The sequence below is a fragment of the Mastigoproctus giganteus genome, chromosome 5 (assembly GCF_048544385.1).
Source record: "Mastigoproctus giganteus isolate SK-2022 chromosome 5, ASM4854438v1, whole genome shotgun sequence".
NCBI lineage: Eukaryota > Metazoa > Arthropoda > Arachnida > Uropygi > Thelyphonidae > Mastigoproctus > Mastigoproctus giganteus.
In genome coordinates, this window is record NC_143579.1 from 62,594,227 (window position 1) to 62,620,932 (window position 26,706).

The following is a 26,706-nucleotide window of genomic DNA, read 5'->3' on the forward strand; positions in this document are numbered from 1 at the left end:
GGCCTCAAAAGAAAAACCAAGTGCAAACTACTCTGGTTCAAAAGGACTTTGTTTTATTAAGAGACTCTATTGTCGGGGAAATGGGGAATATTTTTTGTAATTAGGATAGGTGGAGTAGAACGAGGGTGTGTCTGCAGAGAGCAACTATTAATGATGTCACCAACAGATTGTCAGATTTTAAAGGGGGGTAAAGAGAATATTATTATTCATGTGGAGACTAATGACATTAAACATACACGATCTGACGATTTGTTGGAAAAATACAGGACCATGCTGAGGAAATGCTGCGAGCTAGGCCACAATGTCTATGTGTCTGCAATTCTGCCCAGACACGATAGGAGGGATTATATGTTAAAAGCCTTGTGGATTAACTCAAGACTTGAAGGACTCTTCAAGGCTTTTGGGGGGAAATTTCTATCAGCTTGGCCCACACTTGTAGGTAGAAGAAATTTGTTTTGTAGAGACCGGATACACTTAAACAAAGGTTGTGCAAAAGTTTTTGCCAGTATTATTGAGGATACCTTAAAGGTTCAGGAAAACTGCTAGTTATGGGGAATGTGGGTAATACTGACACACAATTTATCTGATAATATTGGTCAAAGTAACTCTTGCACATACCTCAAGAGTTCTTATCGGTTTCCCCAACTGGACATATTATCTAGATGTTCTGGGGGCAGAAACGTTTCAAGTGAGTGGGTAGCTAATGCCAGGGAAGAGAGCCTAAAAAACTTCAATGGTTGTGTTAGGGTTGTTAAATATACAAGAACGGTAAATCTTAATTGTTTATATAGTAATGTTAGAAGTGTCGTCAATAAAATGAGCGAATTCGAACTGCTGGTTAAAACAAGTAACGTGGACATAATAGGGCTTACAGAAACGTGGTGCCACCCGGAAATAGGGGATGATGAGTTTCAGTATGGCTTGTATAATGTATTTAGGAAGGATAGGGCAGATAGAAGGGATGGTGGGGTAATGCTTCTTATCAGAAGCAGCCTGTGTGCGACGATAGCTTTCCCAGATTCAGATGTTTCACGTGCTAGTATAGAATCTGTATGGTGTGAGATAGTTGGAAACAAAGGTATAATGTGAGTAGGAGTAATCTACAGACCAGGTGATTGTGAAGATTATGATGAAAACCTCTACATACAAATGGAATGGGCAAGTAAGCGTCAATGTCTTATGAGTGATTTCGATTTGCCTCTAATTGATTGGAGAAAATGCGAAGGAAACTCGACATGGGGAACAATTTTTAAATCAACTAGATGACTGTTATTTGTATCAACATGTCAGGGAAAGTAATAGAGAAAAGAATATCCTAGACCTCATCATCACCCATGAATCAGATGACATAACAGGGCTGACAGTAGAGGAACCAGTAGCAGGAAGTGATCATGGAGTTCTATGGTGGATGATGACGAGAGAGGTAGCAGTAGTAAAAGGCAAAGGAATGGGTTATAATTTCAGAAAAGGAAATTACAATGCCTTAAGGTGCTACATGGCCTCTATTAACTGGGTAGATATCGCACAGAGAACGAATACAGTTGAACTATGGTATGCTTTTAAAACATTAATCACAGATGCCTTGAATGCGTATTTACCATTAAAAAAATACTCCATGAGGAGGGTTCCAAGTTGGATGAATAGTGAAGTCGCCACATTACTTGAGCAGAAAAAGATGGCATGGAAAAGTTTACAGAGCAATAAAAAGTACTGAAGCCTATAACAGCTACAAGATGATCTGTAATAGAGCCATAGAAAAGGTTCAATAGGCAAAGGCAGTTTATGAGAAATCGCTAGCAAACAGAGTAAAGAGGGGGGATAAGGAATTCGTCACATATATAAATGCTAAGAAGAGCAGGACAACAGGACAAACCAGATCGGACCTTTATATAAGGGAAAAGGGGGATAGTATTAAATACACCTGCTGACGTTGCAGATGAACTGAACAGTTATTTTGCATTGATATTTACAGAAGAAAAACCTTTTGTGGCAATGGGAAATTGTGGAGCGAAGTTGAAAAATATGTAATTAATGATATTGAAATTTCGCAAGATTATTTAATGAAAAAATTTTCGAGCCTACAGGCCAGTAAGGCTCCTGGAGTTGATGGAATATACCCTATAATCTTAAGGGAGGAGGCAAGTGAGTGCATTGAATCATTGAGGCTAATTATGCGAGCATCACTAGACTGGAGAGATTCCATTTGTTTGGAAAAGTGCCAATGTAACTCCCATACATAAGGGTGGTTCTAAGAGTGAAGTGGGAAATTATTGACCTGTCAGTCTGATTTCAGTGGTAGGGAAAATCATGGAGGCAGTGATCAAGGGTGGAATTCAGGATCATTTGAATAGAATTGAAATTCTCAAGGATACTCAGCATGGTTTTGTGAAGGGAAAATCATGTTTAACAAATCTGGTTTGGTATTTTGAAATGGTCACTCATGAGCTGAATTTAGAGAATAATTTCAACATTGTTTATTTAGATTTCAGCAAAGCTTTTGACTCAGTCCCACATGAGCAGTTGCTTTATAATCTGGAATAGGTTGGAATCACTAGGAAAATCCTTAGATGGATATCAGGATGACTTCAGGGCAGGAGGCAGAGGGTTGTGATAAATGGCTATTCCTCAGATTGGGTTGATGTAAGAAGTGGGATTCCCCAAGAATCAGTATTAGGACCACTGTTGTTTTTAATTTTCATAAACGACATTGATGAAGGGATAGAGGGCATGATGTCTAAATTTGCAGATGATGTTAAAATTGGTAGAGTAGTTAATGATCACTGTCAAGCTGAGCTTCTTCAGAGAGACCTAGATAGACTTCAGGAATGGTCAGAAAAATGGTAGCTATGCTTTAATCCAACAAAGTATAAGGTATTACACCTGGGAAACAGTAATCTCAAAATAACTTATTCACTTGGTGGAGTTCAACTAAAACCAGTACTGGAGGAAAGGGACTTGGGTGTTACGGTACGGTCAGACATGAAATTCTCTGAGCATTGTAAACAGGTTGCAGGGAAGGCCTATGGTGTCCTATCGATGATCTATCGAACTTTTGCAAGTAGAGATAGGGACATGATAATCCCATTATATAAGGCTTTGTTAGACCACACTTGGAATACTGTGTTCATGTTTGGAGACCACACCTAAAGAAAGACATTGAGCTTTATGAAAGGGTGCAAAGACGGGTAACTCGCCTGGTGAGATTGGCAAAAGGGCAATCTCATGAAAAAAAACTTCGAACATGTGGGTTACAGATCTTGGAAACTAGACACCTTAGAGGAGATTTGATTGAGGTGTTTAAGGCTCTGAGAGGCATCAGTAAAATGAATGAGGATGAAATTTTCAAGATTATAAATGATGCTAGAATTAGGGGACATAAATTCAAGTTATGGGGGGAAATGTTTAGATTGGACTGCAGGAAGTTTTATTTTAGCCAGTGTGTTATAAATTACTGGAATAAGTTGCCTACATGGATGGTAGAGGCTGAGAGTTTGGGGATATTCAAAGGTCATCTGGATAGTACCTTCGGGTGAGGGAAGTGCATAGGATAATAGGTTTAATTTCCTTTTTTTTTTTGGCTGGTGCAGCATAAGCCATTGGCTTTCTTGCACCATGCGGCCATTACTAATATCCATATTTTATTTCTCAAATTTTTTTACATAAATACAGTTCTATTTTCACACATAATATGGTCCTCTTTGAATTTTGTAGATAAAAAGAGATTTTTATTGCAGTGTACTGTTTCCTTAATTTCACTGAGTGGATTTTTTGTTTGTTTGTTTCAGAAACTGTACTGTCTGCTTTGAGATTTTTCAAGAGTGATTTCAAAAATTCAAAAAATTTTGAAATTTCTTTTCAAAAAAATTTGAAATTTGAAAAATTTTCAAAATTTAAGAAGTAATTCCTTAAATATATCATTAATCTAAAACTTATCCTCTTACATGTATTTCCTTATAACATACACTTCATCACCCTGAATCCTATTCCAGGACTCAAATTTTAAAAAGCAAATAAAAATTAAAAATAAATAAATAAAAAATTAATAGTATAAAATAAATCCCTAGTTTGAATGCCGTTAACACTAGCCTTGTGCAATCTTTGACTTGACCTGATCTTCTTTAGGAGACTTCAGATTCATAATCATAAGTATGACTTTCATACCTAATCATAAGTATGAAAGTCATACTTATGATTATGCTTACTGTTTACATTTTCATAGATAACAGGAATGGGATTTATCAGTATGTGATACATTTGGAATGCTTCTATCCACCCATTGGTTTCTGTCTGGCCACCTCCATGGGCCAAGGGTGGGTGGTATGCTCTTCTACCCACTAGGCTAAGAGGCCAATCACAACATTAAAAACACATCCCAAGATTACATTACATTGCACAAACAAATTCGCAACTGCATTGATTGGTTTTCTGGGCACAGTATCTTCATATACACATAGTCGGGTTGCCACAGTCTGGTCCAGGACTGCCCTTCTTACAAAAAAAAAAAAAAAAAACGAGAAGTCCCTGGGTAAGAACTAGAAATCAGTGATTTATTTATTTATTATTATTTTTTTGGCTGTTTAATTTCTGAGGTGGGATAAAGTTGGGCCAGTAAAGTGAGCTGAAGGAATTAGTTTTACTAAATGAACTGTCTACAAAATTCAAAGAGGACCATATTATGGATGAAAATACAGTTGTATTTATGTAAAAAAATTTGAGAAATAAAATAGGGATGTTATGGATGTAAAAATGTATTGTAATATTTTTATACAAAATATAGTAAAGTGCAAATTAATATACAGTATAAATATACAAAAAGATAAAAAGAAAAAGTAAAAAAAAAATTCTATATGTTAGGAACAATAGTAGTGGGAAATGCATTTAATAAATGTATGGTGGATGAAAAGTCCCCAAAGTTTTCATGTTATTAACATGTTATTATATTATATTTATTAGTATTTATGACAGGTATATATTCATTTTAACAGCGAGATATGATGAGCAGTATTTTCCCACAAAATGGCTTTGTATAAAAGTCTAAACTGTGATTCACTTAATAATGGTACAGGACCATAAATAAAAGTTTATTTCATACTTTGCCAAGCATTCTATACGTTTCCCTAGGCATTCTATACAATGCCTGGATTCTACACTTTGCCGGTAACGTATATGCTAATCTTGGCAGATCTGCATATTTCATTCCTGTTTGTTAGGAATGTTTTGTGATGTCTTTTATAACAGATAAAACTAATTCCTCCTCCAACACAATTTCACTGCAGTTGTTTGCCTAATGTTTTAAGTTTTTTATTGCTAAATTAGGTGCTTATTTACTAGCTTTTATTTATGATTATTATTACTGTTTATATTTTCTGTGGTTAGTATTTATTATGTGAAGGACAATGTGCAGTAAATACTATTGGTTATAATATTAATTAGAAATTTTAACATGAACAGGGAGTTGCATTTCTCATGTATTAAATATGTCTGTATAATAGATGTTCTGTTGTATGATAATGTTTTGGTTATTAACTTCTTCAGAATCTTTTAAAAGCAGGAATATTGCCGCCTACTGTAATATTCAAGGGAAGTAATTTGAGATATTTTTAATGCTCATGTAATTTTTTTTCCCTCTTAATGTTATGAAATTTTCAAATAAAATAGTTTCTTTTTTTCTGTTCTAAATCAGATAAAGAGATCAGATTCTGCTTTTTTTTGGGAGGAGCGTTTTATTATGGCCCATGCTAATACAGAATGGATAGTCAAAGTGAGTAAAAAATTTTTTTTTTTTAATTATGCATAATAGTTTAGCAAAATAGAATTAAAATGGTATTCTTAAGTATTCAGAAGAAATATCTTTATATGTTCAGTTATCTTCACATATATAAATGCCAAGAAGAGCAGGACAAACCAGATCGGACCTTTATGTAAGGGAAAGGGGATAGTAATAAATACACCAGCTGCCGTTGCAGATGAACTCAACAGTTATTTTGCATCGATATTTACAAATGAAAAGCCTTTTGTGGCAAAGGGAAATTGTGGGAGCGAAGTTAAAAAATATGTAATTAATGATATTGAAATTTCGCAAGATTATTTAATGAAAAAACTTTCGAGCCTACAGACCAGTAAGGCTCCTGGAGTTGATGGAATATACCCTATAATCTTAAGAGAGGCGGCAAGCGAGTGCATTGAACCATTGAGGCTAATTATGCGAGCATCATTAGACTCTGGGGAGATTCCCTTGGATTGGAAAAGTGCAAATGTATCTCCCATACATAAGGGGGGCTCTAAAAGTGAAGTTGGAAATTATCGACCTGTCAGTCTGACTTCAGTAGTAGGGAAAATCATGGAGGCAATGATCAAGGGTGGAATTCAGGATCATTTGGATCGAATTGAAATTCTCAAGGATACTCAGCATGGTTTCGTAAAGGGAAAATCATGTTTAACAAATCTGGTTCGCTATTTCGAAAGGGTCACTCACGAGCTGGATTTAGGGAATAATTTCGACATTGTTTATTTAGATTTCAGCAAAGCTTTTGACTCAGTCCCACATGAGCGGTTGCTTTATAAGCTGGAACAGGTTGGAATCACTGGGAAAATCCTTAGATGGATAGAAGGATGGCTTCAGGGCAGGAGGCAGAGGGTTGTGATAAATGGCTATTCCTCAGATTGGGTTGATGTAAGAAGTGGGGTTCCCCAAGGATCAGTATTAGGACCACTGTTGTTTTTAATTTTCATAAACGACATTGATGAAGGGATAGAGGGCGTGATGTCTAAATTTGCAGATGATGTTAAAATTGGGAGAGTAGTTAATGATCACTGTCAAGCTGAGCTTCTTCAGAGAGACCTAGATAGACTTCAGGAATGGTCAGAAAAATGGCAGCTGTGCTTTAATCCAACAAAGTGTAAGGTATTACACCTGGGAAACAGTAATCCCAAAAAAACGTATTCACTTGGTGGAGTTCAACTAAAGCCAGTACTGGAGGAAAGGGACTTGGGTGTTACGATACTGTCAGACATGAAATTCTCTGAGCATTGTAAACAGGTTGCAAGGAAGGCCCATGGTGTCCTATCGATGATCTATCGAACTTTTGCAAGTAGAGATAGGGACGTGATAATCCCATTATATAAGGCTTATGTTAGACCACACTTGGAATACTGTGTTCAAGTATGGAGACCGCACCTGAAGAAAGACATCGAGCTTCTTGAAAGGGTGCAAAGAAGGGTAACTCGCCTGGTGAGATCGGCAAAAGGGCGTCCTTATGAAGAAAGACTTCGAATATGTGGGTTTGCGAGTTTGGAAACTAGACACCTTAGAGGAGATTTGATTGAGGTGTTTAAGGCTCTGAGAGGCATCAGTAAAATGAATGAGGACAAAATTTTCAAGATTATAAATGATGCTAGAACTAGGGGACATAAATTCAAGTTATGGGGGGAAATGTTTAGATTGGATTGCAGGAAGTTCTATTTTAGCCAGCGAGTTATAAATTACTGGAATAAGTTGCCTTCATGGGTGGTAGAGGCCGACAGTTTGGGGAAATTCAAAGGTCATCTGGATAGTACTTTCGGGTAAGGGAAGCACATAGGTTGATAGGTTTAATTTCCTTTTTATTTTATTTTTTTTTATTTATTAATTATTATTATTTAGTTATTTATTTGTTTTTTTTTTTTTGTTTTTATCATTGTTTAGTTCGGATTTTTTTTTTTTTTTTTTTTTTTTTTTTTGGCTGGTGCAGCATAAGCCATAGGCTTTCTTGCACCATGCGGCCGTTACTAATACTAATACTAATTATATAATTTGCAATATTCTGGCCTGGGTAATTATTTTATTTTTTATTATAGTATGAAGTGTGGTAAATTTTTAAGTCTGTTTTGACATGGTAGTGGAAGAGCAATGTGAAGGGAAATGCAGATGCCTGAAACTGAAATTAGTTACAATGACTGATCTTTCGTTTCATAAATTGTATTATGGAAATTTTTGTATTTTAGAATGCATTTTAACCCTATTTTTTTTTTTTTTTTTTTGCAATTCATTCACCTTCCTCACTCTTTATAATTCTGTTACAAAAAAGAAAGAAAAAATTAATTCTTCATAAAATAAAATTTTTAAAGATTAAATTTCACTAATGAAGTATTTAAAAATTACAAAAGAGTTACCTCAATCTTTTCATATGGTGACTTCTATATACAACTCTCCTAAAGCAACTTATTTAAATACAATTTGAAAATGATTTAAAATACATAAAACTTCATTAAAATTCAATTAAAATTAAATGGTTCAATTCTTTTGGTCCGTGAATGATTAGACACCCCCGGGATCATAGTTGAAAGCCCCAACCCCACCCCAGACCTATCCAATTCACCACGAAACCTTGAGTGACTGAAGACATTGTCAGAAGTTAAAAATAAATGCCGCTAAAAATATCATGAAATATACTAAAACTTTGTTGATGAAAATAAATAAATAAATGACGATGAAAACAGTTTTCTAAAAAACTTCCCTTTTTTTTAGTGGCATTTATTTTTAATTTCTGTCATGTGTTCAGTCACTCAAGGTTTTGTGGTGAATTGGACAGGTCTGGGGTCGAGTTGGGGTTTTTGACTATGATACCAGGGGTGTTGATCATTCATGGACTAAGAGGATTGAATACATTTAATTGAATTTTAATGAAGTTTTATGTATTTTAAATCATTTCAAATTGTGTTTAAATTAGTCTTTTTAGGAGAGTTGTGTATACAAGTTGCTCCAAGAAGAGATTGTGGTAATCTGAATTTGATTTTTAAATTTTATTAAAACATAGGAGATATATATATATATATATATATATATATAGGCCTTTGTTGCTCTTAGATTTACTAATGAAGTATGTATTTTTTTTTAATTCAGTAAAATTAGGTTTTACTGTATCTTATTGATTTCTTATTTTGAGGCTAGCTCCCTCTCTTAGTTAGCTCAGATTGTATTAAATATACAGAATTTGTCATAAGAAAATGCCCTGCAGATAGTTTAGTGGATTTGCCACTTGTCTCATTTGGACAGATTTGGTTTCATATCCCATTGGACTGGAGGAATTTTTAGCCAATAGCTGGTAAACTTGGTATATTTTGTACACCAAAATTAGTAAAACTTATTAAATTAAATATCTGTTAGAACTACATCAGTGTGGATTTTAGTATTCTTCTTATGATATTCACTTCTGGTCCCCATCATTAATTATTTTTTAATTTGAAAAAGTTTAGCTGTAAAAAAATTTCCTTACAGCACTGTGTACATCAGAAATTAACCATTGCTATGGTAACATTCCATAGAGTTTAACCCTCCCATATTTTGTTTTGAATAACAAGTCTTTTTTTTTTTCTAATGATATTACTTCATCTCATACAAGAAACTGTGACAATTAAGAAAATTTCCTTTCTTAAACTATTTCTTGCCTTTTTTAGTCCAAAAAATTGATTGGAGAAGTAAAGGCATCATGTGTCCACTTGTGTTATGCTTTTTTAATGCATCTATTGAATTGTTAAAAGCATTTTCAGGTGATGCCATAGTTAGTCAATCACAGGGAGGGAGAATAGCCCCTCTGTGTGAATTTTTTCCATTTTTTTTAGGCTACACTACATCAGCTCTTGAATGCATTTGTACAGATATTATAATACACAATAAAAAATTTTAAAAATTCACGTCTAGGATTGTACGAACTGTACACTGACTTCCGCAATTTATGTATCCCCTTCCCCCAAATAATAGTGTTTGTTTGCAATACTTTATCATCCCAGGTGGCTATTTCAATGGTTATTGCCATTTTGTTGGTGGGAGGCAGCACCCTGTTAATAGAGCACATGACAATGTAGTGATAATATAACTCACAAGATGACAGATGCCAAATGGTGTGTGAAATTTAATTCAGTCAAATAGAGCTTGACAAAACTTCATTCCTAGATAAATAATTAGCCATTATAAATAGCTTGATTTGCATCTATTTATTGTGTGAGTACTAAGGAAAATAGAAATATTTCTTCCACATTAATGAGAGATTACTATCACTTGAAAAGGTGTTGGTCTTTTCATTAGCTCAGGGTATAAAAAAATACATATCCTTTAATCTGTAATTGAATTAATGATATAGGCATGAACTGAAAGCTCTGTTTTACTGAATTAAATTTTGCACACCATTTTTGCATCTCTCACCTTCTAATTTAAGTTATGTTTTGGTTGTTGGGTACTTGTATTATGGGGGGGAATACCAGATACCTTACCACTGATATTGCAATAACTGTTGAAATAGTCATCTCAGGTGACACTGTATTACAGATAAATAGCATTATGTATATCCCTTATGAGAAATGCCATTTATTTGTAGTGCAATGTTATCCTCTGTGGCAGCAGTCAGCATAATACATCGGCATCTGCCATTTGTTTTGAGAGGTCTTGATTCAATTCTCATCAATAACTGAAGGATCTGATGTACTCTACTATTGAAGCAATCAGTCAATCTCATGCAGAGGAGTAGCGTTCCTCCATGAGTTATTTAAGTTATTCTGCACAACATGCAAATCATCCTGTGAACATATACTTGTATAGATAAAATGCATATACATAGATATAAGTGACAAGTTCAGGTGCCCTTAAATAATAATTTGAATTTTATAATGCAACATTGAGGAAACTAGTAGCAGTAGCATCACGAAGCTTAGTGCCACTGTGAAAAGACTGTATTTTATCTCTTTGAACTATTTTGGAAAAAAAAATATTTTAATTTGTAACTAAATTGGTTTTCCTAGAACATTGTTAACATCACTTTTTATTATGTTAACAGTGATTTAGTCAATGTTTAATTAGTATTTATTAGTAAGGCAAAACAAAGCAAGGAAGTGGACTTTTCCTGCATAAATCAAAATAAAATAATAATAATAAAATAAAATAGAATATTCAAACTATTCTTATTCCCACATGTAACCATTTACTTCTACTTTGAACTTAGCTAACTTACTGCCTCTGCCATATTGGGAGACAACTTATTCCATTGTTGCCCATAGTTGAACTTCATGAGATCCAGTGTTCTGTTATTCTGTGAGATTTTATATTTGTGCTCCCTGGTTCTTATTTCACTTGCAAGGGAGAACAGATCTACCTCATTCATTCTACTCAATCCTTTCAGTGCCTTTTACACCTCAATTAGATCTTCCCCTTAGATGCCTAGTTGTCAAACTTTGCATTTCATACTTGTAAGCTGTTCTTTATGTGTGCATCACTTTGCACTCATCACCACCAACGTGGCAACCTTTCTCTAAACCCTCTCCAGTAATTCTCCGTCTTTTTTAAGGTGCAGTTTACAGACCCTAAATACAGTATTCCAAATGCAGTCTAACCATTGTCTTGTATAGAGGGATAATGATATCCTTCTCTCTATTGGCAAAGCCCTATAAATCATAGACAAGACATCATGTGCCTTCCTAGCTGTCTGTTTACATTGCATGAAATATTTCTTGTCAGATTGGATCTTAAGACCTAAGTCTTTTTTGTCTTGAACTACTCTTAGCTCTTCTCCCTCATCTTATACATGACTCCAGGATTTTTGTTCCCAAGATGCATAATCTTAACATTTAGAAGACATAATTTTGTTTCTATTTTTTGCACCACATATGCAGTCAACTCAAGTCTTTTTGAAGCAGCATGGCCTTGCTCGAATTGTTAATCACTTGTCCCAATTTCAGATAACCAGCAGACTTTCACAGCTTTCATTGGATACCTTTGTCAATATCATTTTTAAAGATTAAGAAAAGGAGGGGACCTAAAATGGAGTCTTGAGGGACCTCATTTGTTACACTTGTCTATCCTGAAGACTGAACAGTTTGAGAGTCTTCTGCTTCCTGTCTTTTAGCCAGCCTGCAATTCAGCTTAGTAATAGTAGATGTGCAGAAATTTGGCTAAAGTAGTACTAGTAGTAGTGGCATGTGATGCAAGAAAGCAAGTGTATGAGCTTATGCAGCATCAGCCAAAAAAAAAAAAAAACACACCATTTCCTCTAAATGCCTGTCCAGTTCCTCCTTAAATTTATTCAACCTATCAACTTCCACAACGACAGATGGGAGTTTGTTTCAGCAATTAACCACCCGCTGGCTAAAGGCAAATTTCTGCACATCTATTCTACATCTGTCCTTTCTTAATTTTAATTTATGCCCCCTTAGGTTTGTAATCTGAAAAGTGGAAGGATCCCATCAGAATTCAGTGTGCTCAACCCATTTAAGGCCTTATACACCTCAATCAGATCACTGTGCAGGTGCCTAGTCTTCAGCCACTGCAGTTTGCAGAACTTAAGCCTCTCTTGGTAAGAGGATCCCTTCATTCCCCTCACCAATCTTGTTGCCCTTCTCTGTACACACTCAAGCAAATCTACATCCTTCCTAAAATGAGGCCTCCAGACCTGTATGCAGTACTCAAGGCGTGGCCTGACCATTGCCTTAATCAGAGGGACAATCATCTCCTTTTCCCTGCTAGCAAAATTCCTATATATCATTGACAAAACCCCATGACCTGCCCTGACAGCCTGTCTGCATTGCTCTGAAAACTTCACATCTGACTGCACAATTACTCCCAGGTCTTTTTCATTTTCTACCACCTTAAGTGTAGTACCACACAGTTGGTACGTTTCTTAGCAACTTCTTTGGAGGCCCCCTCCCCCCCAAGTGCCAAGCGATAGTGACAAGCGATTTTCTTACTGCTATCATAGACTGCTCTCTAAAGTGATAATTTTGATTCTTTTCTAGTGTGCTTATTCTTTTGTTTACTTGAAGTGGTTCTGCACTTTACAGGTCAAAAGTAAGAACCAAGAAAGGAAATTCACCTTTCTTTTCTTAGTATTTATATTTATTATTAACCAAATCTACTAATGCTATGAAAAACATCTCACTGCTGTCAATAAATAGAAGCATAATATATACTGGTTCACAGAGTGCTCTTTTAGCTTTGAAAAATATTTCCTCACTTAACAATCCTTTATTAAAGCTCATAAGACATGAGCTGATATGTCTTTGTGAGCATCAACAAAGTGTTATCTTCTCTTGGATCCCTGGCCACGGTGGTATTCCAGGAAATGAATGTGCAGATGATGCTGCAAAGCATCCTTTCAACATAGCCTCAACAAATCATCTAGTCCCATATCCTGATTATAGATACAATATACGGAGAACATCTATGGAACAATGGACAGTTTTGTGGAAAATGCAAACAAATAACAAGCTATTTCAAATAAAACCTGAGCCAACCTACGTAAAAATAGAAAAGATGAAGTAATCTTAGCCAGAACTCGAATATATCACACTCACCTCACACATCTATATCTGCTTACAGGAAATGATCCTCCTCAGCGTGTGCACTGCTTGTAATCACTTACAGTAAAACATATGCTTCTTGAATGTAGCTTGTTCAACGCGCTCGATTAATGTCTTTTAGTTTGATTTCAGATCAACAACCTCTCTCCCTCTTGATAGCATCATAGGTAAAGAAGCAAATCTCTCTGAATTCTTTCACTATTTAAAACAAATTCAAATATATGACTGTTTATAACTGTTGCTCAAGCAGTTGTTATATATAAAGTCAATTGATTTGGGAGGCTCAATATGGCCTATGTAGCCCTTGCACCAGAAAATACAACAACAACTTCTTTGTTCTTTGGCGTTGCTTCTTTCTCCAAAGAAGTTGAAGGAAGAAGTAACTCCAACTTCTTTTCATTTTTATTTGATACCATCCCAGCCTTCCATCTGGAATGATATCAAATGCTGTATTAAAGTATAGATATATAATGTCAAAATTGTTACCTGAATCAATCATAGTAATTTACCAAATTGGTCAGGAACAGCCTCCCCTTTAACGAACTCAAGATACTGTTCATATTGAGATGGTCTTGAATCTCAGTCTTAACCATAGACTCCATGATCTGCCCTACTACAGAAGTCAAACTCACTAGTCTGTAGTTACTCAGCTTCTCTTTAGTAGGCAAGATTAGCACCTCTCCAATCTGAGGGAATCTTCCAGGAATGTAATGATGGTCTCATTAACATTCTCAGTGTTTTGATATGCTCACATGTAACTTTTTTAAGTATAACTGAATATGTATACCATCCTCCCCTGGAGACTTTGCTCTCTTTTAACCTCAGTAATTTTTCTAACAACTGTTTCTCTAAACTCACTTATTTTTTGGAAGTCTGATTCTGTAACACCCCCCAAAGATTTGAGTTGCTTATAGCTGTAAATATCATTGAGAAGTATCTGCCAACTCATCTTCCATTTCTGTTAGGCTTTCCAATGACTTTCCACTGCAAACAATTAAGGGTTATTTTATATTCACATATGTGAAGAATTTCCTGTCCTTGTGTAGTTCTCTTTGCTAGTGCTTTCTCATAATCAGCTTTCACTGCGTTACCCTATTCTTAATTTTGTTATAAATGTAGTCAAAGTAATATTCTCTTATAATGCTCACACAAATTGATATCACATGTAACTCTCCCATGCTAGTTTCTTCTTCAAAAAACTAATTCTAAAAGCCCATTGCTACTCCTTCCTTCCTTGTATTGTATCTAACTTCCAGAACAAGTTAAGTTTTAATTATTGTTTAACTGCTGTTCACTTGCATTCATACTCTTGATTTCTGTCAAACCTACTGTTCTCATATTATATTGATGTCCAAGTTTTGCTAATTCTACTTCTTTACTGTTTAGGCTTCTAAAGTTAATGATACCTACATTGGATGTTCCAACATAGTTATCATCATATCTTAATTTCAGTGCTTGTTTTTTTGTACATAGGTATCATAGTGGTTTGTTTAGCACTCTTGTGTTCTGGTTTCCTAACAAGAACAGCAAGAACTTTGTTGATCTGGGCAGTGTCTTAGCCTGTATGAGTCTTGATTGTTTTTCTTACCATAGCAGCAAGCTTATCTTTTGTCCACTTTAGTTTTGCTTAATCCCACGTTGGTAGCCCATTCATGTTTGTTCAGTAGCCATATATAGCTGACATTCCCCTAATAGGTTATTCTATGAGAAGTTGAGGAGTGAACATTGGTTTTTATCCCCCACAAGCCTAGCTTAAAAGATGTGGGGGTTTCCTTCCAGGGTAGATAACCTTAGATCCTTCAATAAGGCCATAATAATATATTTTTTTATTAATTACTTAATTTTATCTTTTCTCTCATCATTCTGGGGTAGGTAGCCTCAGTAACCCACAATAATGTATTTTTATTAATTATATAATTTTGTCATCTTTTCTTCATTTGTTAAGCAAAACGTTTTTATTTTATTTTACAAAATAAACTTTTATCATTCTGTATAGTCCAAGATTTCAGTAATCTCAAAATTTAAGTTTTCATTAGTTGACTCTGGTCCTGTTTATCTCAGATTATTGAGACTGCTATAATAATAAATTTGTTCAGATAATTTTCTGTGCTGTATAATGAAGTCTTAATAAAGAAAAATTTTTCAATTTCAGCTGCATTTTGCTTTCCAAGACAGCAAATACTTGTACATGGTAATGGATTATATGCCTGGTGGAGACCTAGTAAATCTGATGAGCAACTATGATGTACCAGAAAAATGGGCTAAGTTTTATTGTGCTGAAGTTGTGATGGCAGTGGATGCTATTCATTCAATGGGTTTTGTTCACAGGTGAGATGATAGTGCAGCTGTGATGTAGCTTTATGAAAATAATTTGAAAATGTAGATATTAACTTTTAATGTTTCAGTAAATTGGTATGTACTGCTAACTCTTTAAATTTAATTTTGGATAGTCTGGATCTGAAAATTTCCAATAATTTGATCCATCTTTTGAATTTCTGATAAGTTATCATCTGGTTTCCAGTCAAGTTTGTGTTATATGTGATATGTTATTTTTTCAATTACAGACCTACTGAATTTAATGATTTGCACTTAAAAGCTAATGTTGGCTTTCTTCATATTTATCCCAAATAGCAATCATGTTCTGTATGTGTTTATAATAGTAGGTTGAAAAATATATGAATTTCATGTATCATATATTTGCATATTCAATTTTTGTAGTAAAGATTTAACTTTTGATATCTTAATTTTAGTGCAGATCTTGTATTTTGTAACTAGCATTAATGGCTCAGGCGGAATTAAGTGTGCCATTGTCCTTACTGGTTATTGTTATTCCATGTTGTGTATTGTAGTTTGTGTCTGTTAATAGAAGATTAGTTAGTTTTAAATATATTTTGTTTCTTTAAGAGAATTTGTTTGTGAAAGATTAGATTACTTTGAATAAGAGTGTTTGGAGAACACTGTTTGGATAGCACTGGAATGCAGTTCTGGAGCATTCCATCTGAAACCAGATAATCATCAAGAAAACAAAAGTAAAAATAGGAATATGTTATAGATTAAATGGCTATAATGAGTACATATAATGAAAACACCTGTAGACAAAGAGCCAGCAAATTTGATTTGCTGGCCTGTGGGCCAGCAAATCAGAATGTGTTATTATGAGGATTTTAACTTTCAGATGTTTATTTTAACTTGTGGTTTTAAGGTTGTGCAGTAACAGAACATTTCTGGATTTGCTAGATGACTGCAGGCTGCCAATATGTTAGAGCAATAACAAGAGAAAAGTAGTATTCTTCATCAGATTAGCAGTATTTGTCATTTGATTATTGGCAGCATTCTTCATTTAATTACACATGTAAAATGTTACAAAACGAAAATACCCAATCTTGACCAATTTTATGCTGCTGAACGTGAAAATCATGTTAAAATTTGTCGATTGGTTCGTGTTTTTAAATTACAGTTAGGGTCTCATATTAGCAAGTTACTCTACATTATCAACTACCGCCCTCAGCAAAACGCATGGCAACACTGCAGTTTCAGTACCACCACGCCCTTATCACGTGATTGGCAACTGTTGCCATCCTCTGTATCACATGATAAGTTGTCACCTCAAATGCGTCTTCAATTTTGCAGCAATCCTAGAATACAGCCAGGTACTGGGTGATTTGTTCTATGCGAGATTTCTACCTTTTCCATAGTATTTGTGTCATGTAAGATTAATATGCCCTGTAATTGTGCGAATAGTCTGGATGACTTCTGTTATGTATGTGGAGAAGTCACGTTAGCTCAAGAATGTGTTCCTTTACTGGAGCCACAAAAAAGGCCTACTTCTTGTACTTTGGGTGTAAAGTATGCAACCAGGACAAGAACTGGGCTCCACACATATACTGCACTACAGCAGGTCCCTGTTATAATGCAGTTTGCTTTGCGCTGATTCGCTATAATGCTGTTCTTATATTATAACCCATATCTGACTATAACGCTGTCACAGATCACTATAACGCTCTTTTACAGATTGCATTTTTGGCATATTTAATGAAATCGTTTCATTTGATGGAGTTGATAGCTTGAAAATTAATAGCAAAACAGCATTAAAATGTTTCCCACGCCGACTTCAGAAATTTTCCCACACTCAGTGAAATTTTCTTGCACATTAATTTAATTGCAGCAGAGTGACTTGTTATGTAGTTCCGTGATCAACATTTTAAAAAATGATTAAGTATATTGCTTGTAATATTTGCGTTATATGCATTTATCCGAAGTCTAGTCATCACTCAGTACCGTATTAGACATTGTGCGAAATGGACAGTTTACTCGAACATTGTATCATAATTAATGCAACCAACGCAGTTATATTTTTGAAGAGTTAATAATGGCCGATAAGAATGAAAAAGCAACAACGTTTGAGCGCAATACGAAGACTATAAATGTAAGAAAAAGATTGAATTTGAAAATTAAATTAGACGTTTTGAAGCGAATCGATTCCAGTCAAAGACAAGCAGATGTGTGTCATAATTTAGGACTTGCAAGTTGAACTGTTAAGAACAATTATAAAAAAAAAAAAATAAGAATTAATTTTAGCAGCGAGAAAGATAGCTGTTCCACTGCAAGCAACTAGGGATAGGCCGGCTATTAGGATTGAAATGGAAAGACTAACTAATTTTATTGAAGATAATATCCAATGCAGAATTCAGTTAAGTGTAAGTGCAGATTAAGGAGCCGAAACTTTCAAAAAAAGAACTTCAAGTTTTTAACATAGATGAAGCAGGACTTTTGTGGAAACGAATGCCTAAAAGAAGTTTCATATTGAAAGAAATAAAAAATATGCCAGGTTTCAAAGCGGCGAAGGATCGGTTGACTTTATTGTTGTGTGGTAATGCTGCAGGGGATTTAAAATTAATACCCCTTTTAGTTTATTTGGAAGAGGGCCAAAGTTCAACCCAAAATCGACACATTTTTCATGATTAAATTCATCAATTAAATTAAATCAATTTAGATCAATTAAATTCATGATTTTAATTGGAATTTTAAGTTTAATTTTGATACATAAGTAGTTACCACATAATTATATATGTAATGCAGAATATTTTATATGTACAAATATTTGAATATTAAATATTTTCACCGACATTTGTGCATCTTTTCACTACCGTTTATTATTGATTAGGAAATATCCTATGGCACCGACCGCAACTCACAAATACGTATGTTACCTTATGGGAATGCGGCGCTTGCTTAGCGCGGATTTACTTGGCGCTCGCTTAGCGCGGATTTACTTAGCGCTCTGTTTTTACAGAATGAATTATCAGCGTTAAGCGGGGGTCACCTGTACCCGTTCATGTTCATCAAAACTCAACGTTTGGGTGTATCGAAAGGGACGTTTTATGCCTTTCGCAGTGCCCATGATATCGAGGGAGTCAACAAATCATGTCACAGACTGTTACTTCTGCATGGTGCCTCCTATTAGAAAAGAGATGACAATGAAGAAAAAGTGGACAGTGACGTACCCAAATATATCATATGCAATTCGTACCATGCCTCACGGTGAGGTACAGCTGAAACTCATTATAACGCAATGCTCGGGATCCAAAGAATCACATCGCGATATAAGCAGGATCGCGTTAAAAAATTCTAGCCATTTTTTGGCATTCAAACTTCATACGTACTATCAATTTTGTTCATCTCTTTTTTTGCGCTATAATTGCACTGCTATGTCTAAGAAAACTCATGCAAAGGATAATAATGTAAATTGTATGAAATTGTGTTGTTTCGATCCTTTATTGATGCACTGTACAATGAAATATTTAAAAAAACAATATCCATATTAAATACAGTCGGTCCTCGTATAACACGTGTTTACATTACACGAATTCGATCATACACGATTTATAAATGGGGGAACGTTATCTTATATAACACGAACCAAATTCGCTTATGCACGATTCGCCTTTGTGTTTACAAGAAATGGCAGTCGAACGCAGAATCACCCCAACCGAACGCAACACGATAGGAATGAAGAAGATTCTGAAAATGTATTTATGTGTTTTATATCAGTGAAGGGGAAACACATTTCACCATAATAACGTAAAAACCAACGCAATTCCAGCTATCGATATAATCGCAAATGCAATTAGATGGAATTTACTACCAGTTTATAACAGATTCCACTAGCAGAAGCGAAACTGGAAATTGTTTTTATTGTTTTATGGTAGTAACCCCCAGAAATGTGCTTTAGTAAAATGTGACGTGTTAATAGTGTATCTCGGCCTTTACGGTGTTGTTTATTCAGTTGCTATACGTGCGAGCTTTGTTTATGTGTATTAAGCGTGCCTCCTCGTTTTGTGATTGCGCTTTATTCCCTAAAAATGAGTAAAATACTTAAAAGGTGTGAAACGGAAGCGTCCTGGCAAAGACACTGCAGATTCAGAGAGAGAAAAAAAAAGCAATAACGATAAACAGAGTAGGACTGGGTCAAAAATTCTTACCAGGGAAAATTTATAGTGGCCGCATACTATGGTTTATGGCCAAAATCACACCGGCCTCCAGCCCACCGGGGTTTCCCCGGTAAGGCTTATGGCCAGTCCGCCTCTGTCGATAGAGAAAAAATATGAAATTGTGAAACGCTTTGAGCGAAATGAAAGACCATGTGATATTGCACGTGCTACAGACCTAAATGAGGCAACGCCGAGAATTACAAAGAATGTGGAGAAAATAAAAACAACTTTCATAGCGGGAACAACTCAAAGCGTAATTAAAATCCATTAGATTAAGACACAAGAATTGGAAGAGATGGAACGCCTGTCATCTGTTTGGATAGAAAATCAAACAAAAAACAAGTTTGCTTACGATAGAAGTAAAAGCATTAGCAATATTTTATTACGTAATAGTCGTAATAAAATACGTAAGTATTTTATTACGACTATTTTATTTAATATAATAATTTTTTACGAATAAAATACGTATTTTATTCGTAAAAAAATACTAAAAATACTTTATTATAATACAATAAATAATAAAAAATATTTATTTTCTATTATATTATAATAAAAATATATGATATTTTTTATTACGTATTTTAATCGTTATAAAATACGTAAGTATTTTATAACGATTAAAATTACTCGATTATTTATTGTGTTTGGTAATGTTTTGGTTCCAAATGTGTGTTCAATCTTGGGTGGTCGGCACCTAACCCCACTTTTCCCATAGGGTCTGTTTATATTGCACGATTTTGCATTGCACGAGGGTTTCTAGGAACACAACTATCGTGCTATACGAGGACAGACTGTATACATAAACATGATAAACACACCTTTTGTTAGAAAAACATATGAATACTCACAAAAACTGCTTTTCCATGTGGTTGTATAGACTTATTCATGTTTTGAGTTAACAAACAGTCAAATTTGGGAGAAAAAGGAAAACATAATGTACTCAAGTGTTCTTTGAACTACTCAGACATTAGCGAACAAACTTTTGCACATTTTAGTCATTACTTTCAGGTGTTTCATTTTTTAAAAAACAATCAAGGGTTGACTGTTTCATGGCAGCTCTCTGTTTCTTTTTAATAATTTCAATAAGCTGTTTTAACTGTAAAATTGAAAGGGAACCTATCTTTTCTGTTTCTAGAAATTTAGGTTCAGCTTGCAAACCAGCAAATGCCTCCATGATCTTAGGTGGTGGCTCTGGCTCTGCGTCTTCATCGTCTTCGGTTGCATCTAGATCATGACTTTTGCCAGTAATATTTTCGATTATTTCTGAAGTTAGTTATGTGCTCTTATGTAGGACAGTTGTTGTCCTCATCTATCCAACATTCTGTTGTGGCCCCTCTTTCTCTGTCAACAAACTGTGCCAGTTCTTGCTTGGCATTGACCACATCATCTTCTGTCAGGCCTTCATTAGTGTACCTTTCCAAGAACTGGTCAGTAGCAGTGATGTCTTCCTGTATAAAGTCCTCAAAGTCATTCTTTTCATCACTGTGTTTGGCTACTTGGGAGTTATCTGGGATCAGTCTTGCACCCAACATGTTTCTCCAACATTTTGAAATACACCTTTTTGTCACAGTTTTCCATGCTTTGCCAATAAAAAAAACTTCCTTCAAGTTCAACTTCTTTAAAAACAGGGTAACAGAATCCTCACTAGTGATTATTCGCTGTATCAGAGTCTTGTGGAAGTTCATTTTAAACATTGATTTAAGATATAATCCCTTTATACAGAGGCTGTATCTTTGATGTGGTGTTTTTTGGTTAGTAGCTTTATTAGTGAGAATCTCTAAATCTGACTGGGGTCTTGGCAGGAAGATGCTCTTGCTCTACTATGAAGCTGTTTCTTCCAATTGTTGCTTACGGTTCTCCTATGTGGTTTGAGCATGTTAAAACTGTGACTTTTGACTTAAACTGTACTCTCTTCAGCTCTCAATGATGCTTTGTATGGTACGTGTCTGTAGGACAGTTTCTACCAATGCCCTAGAAGCATTGCCATTAGATCCTCATCTTATATTCAGATTGTTCTGTTATCACATCAAGCATGTATTTCTGATGGATTTTCTGGTATTACTGCAAACTCTTCAAATGATTTTAAGCAGTAAAGGAGGCATATCTGGTTGGGACTTAATAACATCTGGCAAGATCGTTAGACCGCGTCAGTCAAGGGCAGAATCATATACAAGTTCATCGATAATGTACTGTTTGCTTCTGACCAGCAAATTTTATCTTAGTTCTCTCCTAATATCTGCAAGTCTTTTCTCATCACTAGGCATGACTCCATCAAATCAAAACTTGTTCAGTTCGGTTTAGAAAATAATGACACTTGCCTTTGACAGCTGTGAGAAGACTGGGTGCACATTGTCTTCCACTGCCCTTATTATTGTGACTTTAGAAATTCTCTATTGGAAAATGTTCTGCAGGTTTCACCTGACAATGTAAAAGTTTTGTTTGAAACTGTCTTCAATTTCAACCATTTTCAACAGTTTTCTGTTGACGTTTTCAACAGAAGGCAGTTACTGACAACTTCCACGAGTTCCTATGACGCATCATTGTGATTGGATGCTTTCTTCTTGCATCCTGCTTGCCTGTCAGGATTACCCTTAGTAATACTGAAATTCATGAAGCCTTCAGGGACTTCTTTCTTTTATTTTATTTTTTTCTCCAACATGGGCAACTAGAGAAATCTGCTGGCAGTGCTGAATTTGTGGGTGCGGGATCGGCTCCTTTTTGGGCAATTAAGTTAATACAGGCCCACATCATGCTGAGGATGGGTACTGCTTTGTTGCTGCCTGGTTAAGGTGGCACATACAAACCACATGTAATCAACATTTGGCCAAGCTACGGCACTCTGTAAACAATACGATGTTAACTGGCGGAGTTGAACTCTGTTCCAGGTGCTGCCACTACACTGAACAGTTGCACATATATATTTATATATATGTAAATAAAAAAATCGGAAAAAAAAAATTGAATTGTGTATTGTTCCTACAGTCCCACTCCCACTAACTGAAATATTTCTGAAACGTTTTCTTCTTTGTTCGTAAAATTATTTTATTTTCGCATACTGTTCTTGTCCAGAGGAATAGGTATTCCTGAACAGTTGCACATATTTATATATATGTAAATAAAAAAAATTGAAAAAAAATATTGAATTGTATTGTTTCTGTATTGTGTATTGTATAGTTTTGAGACTGTAGGACCTCCACATATTTTTTTACTCTATGGGAAATAGGTATTTGTGAAACTTTGTGTCTTACAAACTTTTTTTAAAAAAAATATACTTTTCAAAATATATGAGCAATAAAGCTCAATCCTTCCTACTTTAATACTATTCGTAAAATATAGAGATTAACTCATACCTTTTTATAGGAAATTCTTTGACCCAATCTCACGTCAAATTAATCCAATTAATACATTATATAAAACTAAATTTATGACACGATATTATGGTTTTAAAATTGTTAATATATAGGGGTTTCTTAAAAATAACCCTGTATTCAATTTCCATAATCTACTCACTGCCAGAAGGAAGAGCAAAGCGAAGCTGATGCACATCAACTCACTAAAAACTAAACCATCCAGCAATAACAGACTGGAAATTGAAGACAATTTCAAATTTACTAAAATATTATCGACTAAACTTCTTAATAAGGAACAAAGTTATTTCGGGGTGGTCCCCGAAATAACTTTTAATCCAATAATATGCACTACGAGAAGAGGAGTTGGCCTCAACGAAAATCATTTAATGAAGAACTGTAATGAAGAACGTAGCATTTAAACCTCTGGTAGATCCATATAAAGTTTTTCTTTCACTGCTTGACATCAAACTGGGTTCATGAAAAATTTCGTGAAGGCTTTGGAAGTGAATTGTCCTGCATTCACATACTTGCAAAAGAAATTCCCAAGACTCAGTACAGAAAAATTAAGACAGGCGTTTTCATTGGCCCACAAATAAGGCAACTTTTCAAAGACTAACAGTTCGAATGTATTCTTAGTGATAGTGAGAAATCAGTGTGGAAAGCCTTTTGAAATGTGTTGACTGGTTTTCTAGGAAATGTTAAAGCCGGCAACAACAGGCAGCTTGTGGAAGATCTCATTACTTCTTATGAAAAACTGGGGTGCAACATGTCATTGAAGATGCATTTCTTGCACTCACATCTAGATTTCTTCCTGCATGGTGTGGTGTCATCAGTGATGAACATGGTGAGAACTTCCATCAAGACATTGCAGCAATGGAACAAAGATCCAAAAAGCAATTGGAGTGCCACTATTAGCCGATAATTGTTGTATGATGAAAAGTGATGCTCCCGAAGCTTGAGTACAAGTGAAAGGTGAAAAGGTCCCTTGTTTGATACAGGTATGTTCGTAGGTCCCTTGTTTGATACAGGTATCTTACTGCCATATAAATAAAAAATGCCTTGTATAAATAAAAAAAACTATATAAATATAAAAAATTGGTTCTTGTTTTTTCGAAAACAAGAACCAATTTTTTCAAAAACAAGAACAAATCTGCCATTTTAAGCACCCATTTATGTGTTTAACACTCCAAAATCTATAAATTAAACTTACTTTCATGCCTGTAACAAGATATGACCCAAAATTTGTTGTTCAGTGTTATCAGTAGAATTCCATCATGTATTAAGAATCTTCAAGTAAAAAAACCTATAGATGGTAGTGAACATAATGTATTGATGTGAGATTTATTCAGACAAATAACTACTATCAGGGATAAAGGGAAAGGATTTTGTTTCCGCAAAGTTGATTATAATGGTCCTAGAGCTTTTTTAAACTTTTTTTCCCTGGGACCATCTGATTTATTAAAAAAATGTAAATGCCAAATGGGTGGCATTTAGTTAGATAATCATAATAGATGCTACTAACATTTTATATCAACTAAGATATTTTTCAAGATTTAGAAAAAAATAGATGTCAGGCGAACTGATGCCTTTAGTGATTAAGAAGAAAAATGTATGGGATGATTATAAATTGTCAGGGAACAGCAGGGCCTACAGTAAGTATAAACTATTCTGTAATTGATTTATGTAGGAAGGGGGATAGTTGGGCTAAAGCAGATTATTAGAGAAGTCCTTGGCTAAGACCGCCAAGAAAAGTATCAAGGAATTCTTTGCTTATGTTAACACTAAAAGGAAAGGATCCATAAATCTTCATTTCAGGTTGCAGACGAACAATAAATATTTTGCTGCTGTACTCATGCATAAAGGAGTTGCAGAGATGTGGTTAGTAGCTATCTGTATGACATTGATTGGAAGTTAAACAATTTTACAATATCTCAAAGGAAGGGAAATTTCTGCTGCTAAAAGTGAACAAAGCACTCGGGGCTGATGTAATCTATCCAGTTAAAGAAGCTGCAAAAGAGGTAGTCCAACCATTAGCCATAATAATGAGAACATTTCTTAATTCAGGGGAAGTTCTTACAGATTGGAAAATTGCAAATTATTCAGCCAAACTTACAGGTCTGTAGTTACCTACTTCATTCTGTGAAGTATATAATCACAGATCTACCCCAAAGATTAAATTCCTGATTACTTTTCTTAACGTGGAGTTCAATTTGAACTTTTGATTAGAACAACTAATGCCAGCATCAGACTCACTTATTTTATTGACAACACCCCACATTGCTATAGACATAGTTGTAGCAAAGTGATACATGTTAGGAAGATAATGACAAAGAAAGATGGCATTCTCACTCCTATATGATCTAGAATTCTTACATTTAATAATTCTCCTCTACCTCAGTAAAAGCAGGAGATTTAAATTTCAAAATCTGCCCATATACCAATAAGATGTTATAATTGTCTGCAATATGGACACACATACATGAGATATTGTAAAGATCCCACCTGCCCTTGTTGTGGATTGCAAGAACATTATCAAGCAAATTACACATCCACGTCACTACAGACAATAAAATTAAATTTTCTAAGACAACAAAATGAAAATAAAGAAATTAAAACCTTCACATCCCTATACTTTAGCAGCAAAATGACAGCAGACTATAGCCATACAAATGGATGTAGCCATACTTTCATGATACAACATCTAAATTCTGATTCTCTGGATACTAAGAGTGCTGCTCTGTAATTTAAAATTTTCTAAATAACTTGTATCTATCCACATGGTGACATGCAGTTGTCCTTGTATTTCCCAAACCTGGAAAGGATCCTTTTTATATGTATAATTATCATCAATCAATTTTGTTGACAAGTTGCTTAGATAAAATCCTCAAATGAATAGTGTATAAGACTTAGATGGTTGATGTAAAAAGAGAACGTTCTGTTACTCCAATTTGGATTTAGGAAGAACAGATTGACCATTGACCTGTATGTTAAAGTTTAAACAGACATATTTATTTATTAGAAAACAGCATACGGTGATTGTAAATCTTTAGAATACTTTTGATGCAACATGGAGATTTGGAATCCTGTGAGATTTATTTGAGTTAGGATACAGAGGGTTGTATCCTAACTCTCAGAATATTTCAGATATGGTATAAAAACTGTTTATTTATAATACATATACAACAGGAAAGCATTTCCCAAGGCTCTGTATTAAGTGCAACCTTAGTTGCCCTTATATTACGAAGGTTATACCACCTACATTGGAAATTTATATGTATGCAGATGATCTTACCATCTCACTTCAATCACAAAGCATGAACATAATTTAGCAACTGCTTCAGCTATTCATAAACAAAATAGAATTGTGGACAAAAAAATAATGGATATAAAATATCTGAGAGAAAATCATCTGTCATACAATTCATCCTGAAACAGTTCTATTTTTAAATAATTTTTTGCTACATGTTCAAAAGTTCTCCTTTTTAGGCTAAATCTTAGATAACAAACTAAAGTTAAGCTTTCCTCATAGCTCTTGGAACCTC

At 34.7% G+C, this 26,706-nt stretch overlaps 1 protein-coding gene across 1 annotated transcript in view; it reads left to right on the forward strand.

Moving 5' to 3' along the window:
- Rok (Rho associated coiled-coil containing protein kinase) overlaps positions 1-26,706 on the forward strand; it is a 403,168-nt gene that overhangs the window by 66,463 nt on the left and 309,999 nt on the right. The window contains exons 7-8 of the mRNA XM_090374570.1: positions 5,684-5,761; positions 15,476-15,651. Of these exons, the coding sequence (XP_090230696.1) occupies positions 5,684-5,761; positions 15,476-15,651 (254 nt within the window). The remainder of the gene's footprint in view (positions 1-5,683; positions 5,762-15,475; positions 15,652-26,706) is intronic.